This window comes from Alexandromys fortis, unplaced genomic scaffold (assembly GCF_014885135.2).
Source record: "Alexandromys fortis isolate MF-2015 unplaced genomic scaffold, M_Fortis_MF-2015_v1.1 scaffold_213, whole genome shotgun sequence".
Lineage (NCBI taxonomy): Eukaryota > Metazoa > Chordata > Mammalia > Rodentia > Cricetidae > Alexandromys > Alexandromys fortis.
In genome coordinates, this window is record NW_026068093.1 from 1,289,811 (window position 1) to 1,299,522 (window position 9,712).

General features: G+C 40.6%; 2 protein-coding genes across 12 annotated transcripts in view; one reads left to right on the top strand and one right to left on the bottom strand.

Moving 5' to 3' along the window:
* Nucleotides 1–9,712, bottom strand: part of Htr2b (5-hydroxytryptamine receptor 2B) — a 748,006-nt gene that overhangs the window by 736,360 nt on the left and 1,934 nt on the right. For 4 of the 8 annotated variants that reach the window (XM_050123116.1, XM_050123114.1, XM_050123123.1 and 1 more), the window contains exon 1: nucleotides 9,413–9,699. The exons of the other annotated variants lie outside the window; for them this stretch is intronic. The gene's annotated coding sequence lies outside the window, so the exon portion shown is untranslated. Of the gene's footprint in view, nucleotides 1–9,412; nucleotides 9,700–9,712 lie in introns of those variants that run through there. 8 annotated transcript variants of the gene reach the window in all.
* Dis3l2 (DIS3 like 3'-5' exoribonuclease 2) overlaps nucleotides 1–9,712 on the top strand; it is a 346,237-nt gene that overhangs the window by 77,552 nt on the left and 258,973 nt on the right. For 3 of the 4 annotated variants that reach the window (XM_050123104.1, XM_050123105.1, XM_050123106.1), the window contains exon 6: nucleotides 131–172. The exons of the other annotated variant lie outside the window; for it this stretch is intronic. In XM_050123104.1, coding sequence (XP_049979061.1) covers nucleotides 131–172 — 42 coding nt within the window. The remainder of the gene's footprint in view (nucleotides 1–130; nucleotides 173–9,712) is intronic. 4 annotated transcript variants of the gene reach the window in all.

A 9,712-nucleotide genomic window follows, 5' to 3' on the forward strand; every position in this document is an offset into this window, starting at 1 on the left:
CTTCTTCTTCTTCTTCTTCTTTCCCTTCCTCCCTCCCTTCCCCTTCCCTTCCTTTCCTTCCTTCCCTTCATTTCCTTCCTTTCCTTTCTTTCATCCCTTTTTTCTTTCCTTCCCCAAACTTGCTGTATAGCCAAGGATAACCTTGTCTCTGCCTGGAGTGCTGGGATTACAGGTATGTACTTTCATGCCAGGTTTTACATAGTGCAAAGGATCAAACCTAGAGTTTATTATAAAGCATCTTGTAAAAGATACAAAAGCAGCCAGATGATGGAGTGGTATGGAACGTAACAGAAAGTTAGATCATTTGTTAAGTATGAGTAGACATGGGGGCTTATTTTCAAAGACTTTGTCCCCTAAGATCCATCTTACTTTTATTAGATACCATTGGAGGAAATATTGAACAAGGACTTTTAGCCCAGTGCACACAGAAGCCCATACGTTATATCACTAGGTTTTTGGTAAAGAAAGAAAAGTAGTTAAGTAGTGGAAATCAGGAATTGTGAACTCAAATATGTCTATGAATTAGTTGATAGCAGAGGAATTTTAGAAAAGGACAGGGAAAACTCTTTGTTGATTTGATGATGAAAAGATATAATATTAGGGGTGCGTGTGTGCGTGCGCGTGTGCGCACTTGTGCAAGTATTGATAGTTGCCACAGGCTTCCTCATAAGTCCCCATCCTTTTTGATTGGAGGAGTTATGTTTTGCTTGGGGGATTTCAAGCATGTCATGTCAAAATGCTGTTGATTACATAAGTTAATTTCTTTACCTATCCGTTCTAGAAAAGTCGATTTCAAGCTGTTCTTGAGTGGATTATTTAATTTTTCCCCCAGAAAACAGTTTAAACACTTTATTATCAGATAAATTTATGGCAGTGTGTGCTGAGTCCTAAACTGATTTCTAGAGATTGTAATTGATAAAGAGTAATTTCATTTTTGTCTTACTTTCCTTTGTTCTTGTCCAACTTCTGGCTGCTTGCCATTTGGTGGGCAGGAAATTCTTCAGGGGCTGGTCATATGAGATGAGGGACTGTTGTCCTCACAGCTTCATCCTCGGATGCCCAGGGCACACAGGGCTTTTACAGGGAGGAAAGGGAGAAAAGCACAGGTGATAGGAAGGCTATGTGTAGATGGAGCGTTCTTCATGGTTTTCTTAGGCCTGAAGTTCTATAGACATAGCACTTTCAGGCAACTCAAATCTCTTAGCATGGTCTGAAAAGATTGCTCAGCAGGTCCCACACTCAGTTCCCGGCATGCACATGGTGGTTAACTACTGTGTGTAACTCCAGTTCCTGGGGATCTGACACCCTCTTCTGGCCTCTGTGGGCACTGCATGCATGTGTACATAAAATAAAAACTCAAACCTCAGCAGTTTTGTGTTGGTTGTTGCATGAGCTTAAAAGTAAGGAGATGTGAGCTGGGTGGTGGTGGCGCACACTTTAATTCTAGCACTCGGGAGGCAGAAGCAGGAAGTTATCTGTGAGTTCGAGGACAGCCTGGTCTACAAGAGCTAGTTCTAGGACAGCTCCAACTACAGAGAAACCCTGTTTTGAAAAACCAAAGGGGAAAAAAAAGGTAGTTTTGTGCAATGTAGAAAGCTAGAATTTTGGTGGTCCTGTTTCTTCATCTTGTATATGGTTATATTGATGTGTTTACTTTGTAAGAGTCGTATCATATCAGACACTAGGTTTTTATACTCTTCTATATGCAAATAAACTGAGTTATACTGACTAAAGGTATTTAAAACAGGAGGAAAATTTAATGGTATTACTCTGTACTACTTTTAATTAGTACACAAATATAATTGTGTTTTAATAATTTATTTTTATTTTATATACATTGGTATTTTGCCTGCATGTGTGAGGGTATCAGATTCTCTGAAACTTGAGTTATAGACAGTTGTGAGCTGCCATGTAGGTGCTAGGAATTGAACCCAGGTTTTCTGTAAGAGCAGCCAGCACTGAGCTATCTCTCCAGCTCTTATAATTGTGTTTTAATTGAACTTATCAAGATGAACACAGCAAATTTCACTATAAAGTTTTGATATTCCTTTCCATCAGCAAACTCACAATCTAGCCTTGCTCTCCTCCCCCCCCCCATGGTGATTTCCTTTTTCTTTTTAATTTTTTTTTGTAATATAATTTTTTATTGAAAAAAAAATTTCCGCCTCCTCCCCGCCTCCCATTTCCCTCCCCGTCTCCCTTTTCCCTCCCCCTCCTCCCACTCCTCTCCCCCTCCACCCACTCCTCTCCCCCTCCCTCTCCAGTCTGAGGGGCAGTCAGGGTTCCCTGCCCTGTGGAAAGTCCAAAGTCCTCCCCGCTCCATCCTGGTCTAGGAAGGTGGACATCCAAACTGGCTAGGCTCCCACAAAGCCAGAACATGAAGTAGGATCAAAACCCAGTGGCATTGTCCTTGGCTTCTCAGCAGCCCTCATTGTCCGCCATATTCAGAGAGTCCGGTTTTATCCCATGCTTTTTCAGTCGCAGTCCAGCTGGCCTTGGTGAGCTCACAATAGATCAGCCCCACTGTCTCCGTGGGTGGGTGCACCCCTCGTGGTCCTGACTTCTTTGCTCATATTTTCCCTCCTTCTGCTCCTCCTTGGGACATTGGGAGCTCAGTCCGGTGCTCCAGTGTGGGTCTCTGTCTCTATCTCCATCCATCTCCAGATGAAGGTTCTATGGTGATATGCAAGATATTCATCAGTATGGCTATAGGATAGGGTCATTTCAGGTTCTCTGTCCTCAGCTGCCCCAGGAACTAACTGGGGACATCGCCCTGGGCACCTGGGAGCACCAAATCTCTTGCCAACCCTAAGATGGCTCCCTTAATTAAGATGTGTGCTTCCCTGCTCCCCTATCCGACCTTCCTTTATCCCAAACATCCCGTTTCCCAAGTTCCCCCCAACCTCCCCTTCTCACTTTTCTCTCCCCATCTCCCCTTACCTCCCTCCCCCCCCCCCCCCAGATCCCATTTTTTGCCCGGCAATCTTGTCTACTTCCCATAATCAGGAGGATAGCTATATGTTTTTCTTTGGGATCACCTTCTTATTTAGCTTCTTTAGGAGATCAAATTATAGACTCACTGACCTTTATTTATCTCTAGAAACCAATTATGAGTGAGTACATCCCAAGTTCATCTTTTTGGGTCTGGGTTACCTCACTCAGGATAGTGTGTTCTATTTCCATCCATTTGCATGCAAAATTCGAGAAGTCATTGTTTTTTACCGCTGAGTAGTATTCTAATGTGTATATATTCCACACTTTCTTCATCCATTCTTCCATTGAAGGACATCTAGGTTGTTTCCAGGTTCTGGCTATTACAAATAATGCTGCTATGAACATAGTTGAACAAATGCCCCTGTCATATGATCGGGCCTCTCTTGGGTATATTCCCAAGAGTGGCATTGCTGGGTCCAGGGGTAGGTTGATCCCGAATTTCCTGAGAAACCGCCACACTGCTTTCCAAAGTGGTTGCACAAGTTTGCATTCCCACCAGCAATGGATGAGGGTACCCCTTTCTCCACAACCTCTCCAGCAAAGGATATCATTGGTGTTTTTGATTTTAGCCATTCTGACAGGTGTAAGATGATATCTCAAAGTTGTTTTGATTTGCATTTCCCTGATCGCTAAGGAGGTTGAGCATATCCTTAAGTGTCTTTTAGCCATTTGAATTTCATCTGTTGAGAATTCTCTGTTCAGGTCAGTGCCCCATTTTTTAATTGGGTTAATTAGCATTTTAACGTCTAGTTTCTTGAGTTCTTTATATATTTTGGAGATCAGACCTTTGTCTGTTGCGGGGGTGGTGAAGATCTTCTCCCAGTCAGTGGGTTGCCTTTTTGTCTTAGTGACAGTGTCCTTTGCTTTGCAGAAGCTTCTCAGTTTCAGTAGGTCCCATTTATTCAATGTTGCCCTTAATGTCTGTGCTGCTGGGGTTATACATAGGAAGCGATCGCCTGTGCCCATCTGTTGTAGGGTACTTCCCACTTTCTCTTCTATCAGGTTCAGTGTGTTCAGACTGATATTGAGGTCTTTGATCCATTTGGACTTGAGTTTTGTGCATGGTGATAGATATGGGTCTATTTTCATTCTTCTACAGGTTGACATCCAGTTGTGCCAGCACCATTTGTTGAAGATGCTTTCTTTCTTCCATTGTATACTTTTAGCTCCTTTATCAAAAATGAGGTGTTCATAGGTTTGTGGGTTAAAATCCGGGTCTTCTATATTGATTTTTATTGAGCTCTAGATTTTTCTCTGCTCCCCACCATCCCTCTCCCCTCGCCTTCAGCCCGCTCCTAAGGTCCCCATGCTCCCAAATTACTCAGGAGATTTTGTCTTTTTTTGCTTCCCATGTAGATTAGATCTATGTAAGTCTCTCTTAGGGTCCTCATTGTTGTCTAGGTTCTCTGGGATTGTGATTTAGAGGCTGGTTTTCTTTGCTTTTTGTTTAAAAAAGCACGTAGGAGTGAGTGCATGTGATAATTGCCTTTCTGGGTCTGGGTTATGTCACTCAAAATGATGTTTTCTAGCTCCACCCATTTGCCTGCAAAATTCACAATGTTGTTATTTTTTTCTGCTGTGTAGATGTACCACATTTTCTTTAGCAGCAATTGTCCACTCTGCCTGACTTTATGTTCTCCAGTGGGATATCCTTGTCATAGGTTTATTTGTTTTAGTACATTCTTCTAGATTGGTTTCCTATGTTGCAAGTTTTCCAAGGCTCAGGTTGTTTATCCTCTTTGAGTCGTACCCCATCTTCAGAGTGTTGAAGCAAAAGCTGGGATCTGTCTACACATGGGCTAATGGTTAAGTCAGACACTGATGACAAAGCATGTGTGGGGTAAGTCCTCCATTCACTGAAATACTGACTTAGTGGTTAAGAACATCTGGAAAATTAAATGTAACTGTTAGGGCATACAAGCATATTTGTTCCATAAAGTGTGTGTATGTATTAAAATTACATTTATTTATTTGTATGTGTGCATATGTGCCACAGCCCACGTGTGGAGGTCAGAGGAAAGCTTGTGAGAGTTGGTTCTCTTTCTATTATGTGGGTCCCAGGTCATCAGGCTTGGTGGGAAGACCATTTACCCACTGAATCATCTAACTGGCTGTGACATTGGATGTTTTTATTTATGCTTATTTAAAAAGGTAATTTTATAATTTAATGACTTGTTTTTCATTCTTATATCTTTGATACAGAGTTCATAGTTTTGTATTTTTAAAAGTTAGGGTAAAACATCTGTCAGTATTTCCATTATAAAGTGTAATTTTTAAAAGTTTAAAAGTTAGCTGTAAAAATTTGTTCTTGGCTGATACTTAGTATACAAAAATCTCAGCTTGGGTTAATTTCCAGAGTTTTTGCAGCCGCATAAGCTAAGGTTACATGGTCGAACTGGCATACACTGAGCTCAGTTTTTGTTTCTATCAGCATAGGGGAGGATGACAGATTTTAAAAATGAAAAAAAAAACCAGTATGAACTTTTTTCTTGAGTTGTATTCACAGAAAACTGTTGGTTTAAAAAATGTTACTACATCATCTTAAACATAACCATTGCTTGAATATAAAAAATTGAAGCCGGGTGTGATGGCACACACTTGGAACCCCAACACTCTGGAGGCAGAGGCAGGAAAATCTCTGTGACTTCAAGGCCAGAATAGCCTACATAGTAAGACTCTGGTCTCAAATAAACCAACCCAACCCAACTCAACCCAAACTGTACCACCAAGGACAACCTGCAGCCAAACTCCTTTGGGATCAGGCTACTGCAGCTCCTTTTAAGATCAGCATTCAGGGCGCACAGTGACTGTGGTCCCAAACACCTTTTTTGTTTTGTTTTGTTTCCTGCTCTCATTTGTTGAAAGGTAGCTTTCCATTTGTTACATGGCTTAGGTGTTTGCAAAGGAAGCCAGAAAATGCCGAAAAAGTTTATCTTTATGCATGGTTGGAGACTTAGCCAGTGAAACTTGAGAGCTTTCAGTTAATGTAATTTTCCTACTAAATCTCTAGGCAGGTCTTAGCTTGAAGCTATGAACCATAGTGTAGGTATAAACTTTTTGCTTTTATGTTATTGCAAACGTGTATGCCCATACAGTTCTGATGCATTTTACAGCTCATGGCCAGGTTTTTCCTTCAGTTCTTTTCTAGAGTGTCTTCATAGTTAAGCCCTATAAGTAGGTTCCCTCCAGAATAATTTCATATGAGGTAGCTAGACTAGCTTTTAGTTGACAGTAGATGCCTCTTGGTTACTGAATCATGTAAAGCCTTTAGGGAACATTTGAAATCTTGTCAGTTTTAAGTGAAACATGACTTTCTATGAACTACGAATTAGAATTAATACTGGGTTTTATGCATTCATTCAGAAATATAGTATCCATGGTGGAAAAAGAAATACATTTCTAAAGACATGCTTCCTCCCTCCACAAGCACGCTGATTTAACACTGCCCTCATACTACAAAGTAATGATGCTGTACTACTCTTAGGGCCAAAGGAAGTAAAAATAACAGCAAACCCTTAATTTTTAAACCCAAGCAACTTCATTAAACAAATGTATTTTGAGAATCAGGCTAGAGTTCTTAGGAACTTGTTTTAGGTTCTTCATGTCATCTTGACCAATGGCTGGGGCACCATGCTTTAGTGGACAAAAGTCCCCCTCCCCCATTGACTTCAGAGACTGTTATGTGTTGTTCTCTCTGAAATCATCTTTGCTGAGATGCTATCACTTTTGCCTAGGTGGCTTACTTTCAGAGAGATGGCTGCTCATGTTCTCAGGACCCATGAGAACTAAGTGCTAGAATCTTGAGTGTGGATGTCATAGTGGCATTAAGCAAATGCTTGATTCACAGACCCTAAGAAGTGTGTGTGATTCTGTACAGAGATGCTCTTTGGGAAAGAGCAGATCATGTTCTTCTCAGAGGCATAATTAGTTGTTCTCATTACTTTCTGAGAGGTAATTTCTTACCATTATTTATTTAGTTTAAATTGCAATGGATCTGTTACATAGTGCTTTCACTGGAATTAATTTTTTTCCCAAGAAAACCTGTTTCCTTTTAGCACAGAAATGCAGATTCTATGAAGACCTCTTAGTGAACAAGAACCAGTAAACACATACACACACACACACACACACACACACACACACCCCTCTATCCATTAAAATTTATGTCTATGAAATATCTCTAATTCCAGTAAAACACCACAGAGTCTGTTCTAGTTTTCCATTTACATCTCCTTTCTCTGACACGAGAAGTCTGGATTTTATTACCTAATATGTATTTCTGTGAAGAATGGCATGGGGATTTTGATTAGATTGTGTTGACTCCGTGATGTGAGAGTGATTTCTTATTAATAAAGAAACTGCCTAAGCCCCTTGATAGGCCAACCCTTAGGTGGGAGGAGTAAACAGAATAGGATGCTGGGAGGAAGAGGAAGTGAGGTCAGACTCTGCTCTGCTCCCGGAGAGACCCGACAGTTCTGCTCTCTGGAGCAGAGACGCCATGCTCAGCTCTCCCAGGTAGACGCGATAGCTCTGTGCTCTGAGGCAGACACATGAAGCTCAGACCCAGGATGGACGTAGGCTTGAATCTTCCCGGTAAGCGCACCTTGGGGTGCTTACACACATTATTAGAAATGGGCTAGTCCGGGTGCGAGAGTTAGCCGAGAAGAGGCTAGGGATAATAGGCAAGCAGTGTTTAAAAGAATACAATTTGTGTGTTGTTATTTCGGGCATGAGCTAGCAGGCGGCCGGGGTGTTGGGGACACAGCCCCGCCGCACCTATTTCAACAACTCCGTATATTGTTTTTGGTAAGATGGTCATTTTCATAGAATTGAGCCTATCAATCCGTGATCATGGGAGGTCTTTCTATTTTCTAGGGCCTTCTTCGATTTTTCTCGAGTTTTAAAGTTTTCTTTGTAGGATTCTTTGCTTCCTTAGTTAATTTACTCCAAGTGGTTCGTTCTATCTATCTATCTATCTATCTATCTATCTATCTATCTATCTATCTATCTATCTATCTATCTATCATCTATCTATTTATAATACTACTGTTTACCTGGTAGATAGGGTTTCTTTTTAGTTCATTCTGACATTTTACTCATGCATTGCCTCTTAGCAACATGAAATAGGGCATTGTGTCTCTGGTAATACCCTCTTTTCTTGAAAATTTTTTTTGTCTAAACCCCTAGCCCAGGTAATTATTCGTGTGTGTGTGTGTGTGTGTGTGTATGTGTGTGTGTATGTAGACCAGAAGTCAAACATTTTTCTTTATTACCTAGGAGCCACCCACTTTGTTGTTTCTTTTTGTTTTTTTGAGACAGGGTCTCTTACTGGGACATGGGTCCCACTGATTAGGGTAGATTAGTCAGTAAGTGAGGCCCAGGGATTTACTTGTCTCTGCCTTCCCAGTTCCAGATTATAGGCATATGCCATCATGCCTAGCTTTTTTTTATGTGGGTGCAGGGATCAAACTCATGTGCTCATGGTTACATGGCAGGCATTTTGCTGACTGAGCCATTGCCCTAGCCCCACTGTCCCCGCTAATTATTCTAAGTCTCTTAGTAGAGATCAACCATATGGAATATGCCCAACCTGGAATATGGCTCTTGTTTCAGTGCCTGATGTTCTTGTGTCCTCAGATACTTTTTACTATAACTATCTGATTTTCAGAAATGGTCTGCGGATTAAATTTATTTTTCAGTGAGTTCCAGGATATTGAAATATATCCGTGAGATGTGAAATACATTTGCTGCAGGTTGGTATGATTGATGTGAGAGAATTTGAGGTTAGATACTACTTAAGTCCCTATATAAGTAAAAACCTTAGATGTAAATGATCTTTATTTTAGTTGACAAGTTATCAAAACATTTAGGTTATTTTCTTTCCTGGATAGTATTATATTCCTGTTTTGATTCTGTGTCAAAAATCGTTGTGATTCTAATAGTTGTAATAGTTGATTCAAGCAAACATTTACAGCCCTATCAGTAGACTTTCAGAAATACAAACACAGAATTTTCTTTAAAAAGAATACTAGTTTTGTCATTTCTAAGGAGACTTAGATCTTTTTTTCTTTACGAGGAGGCACACATTGTTCATATTCCTCTGACATAGGTGAGTGTCAGTCTAGTTTCTGTGTAGGTCTTATAGCTGATGGGACAGCTATAAAAAACTTGATGAGAGTAAAATGTTTTAGAACCCACAACAACCAAAAATTAATTTGTTGAAATTAGGAGCAGCGGCAGGGCTGCGTCCCCGGCACCCGGCCGCCCTCATGGCTAGCTTATGTCCGAAATAATTACACGGAAACTGTATTCTTTCAAACACTGCCTGGCCCGGCTAGGTCCAGTTTCTTATTGGCTAGCTCTTACATATTGTTCTAACCCATTTCTAATATTCTGTGTAGCCCACAAGCTGGCTTACCAGAGAGGATCTTAACCTGCGTCTGTCTGGAGCGGGAGAATCATGGCGACTCTTCCTCTAACCTTCTTTCTCCCAGAATTCTCTTCTGTATACTCCGCCTACCTAATTTTCTATCCAATAAAATGGGCCAAGGCAGTTTCTTTATTAGTAAGAAATCATTCCCACATCATTTCCCCTTTTTCCGTTTAAACAAAAAAGAAAGGCTTTAACTTTAGCATAGTAAAATTACATATAACAAAACAGTTATCAAGTAAGAATTACAGTTACAATATTTATATCTATTTTATCTCTTATCATAAC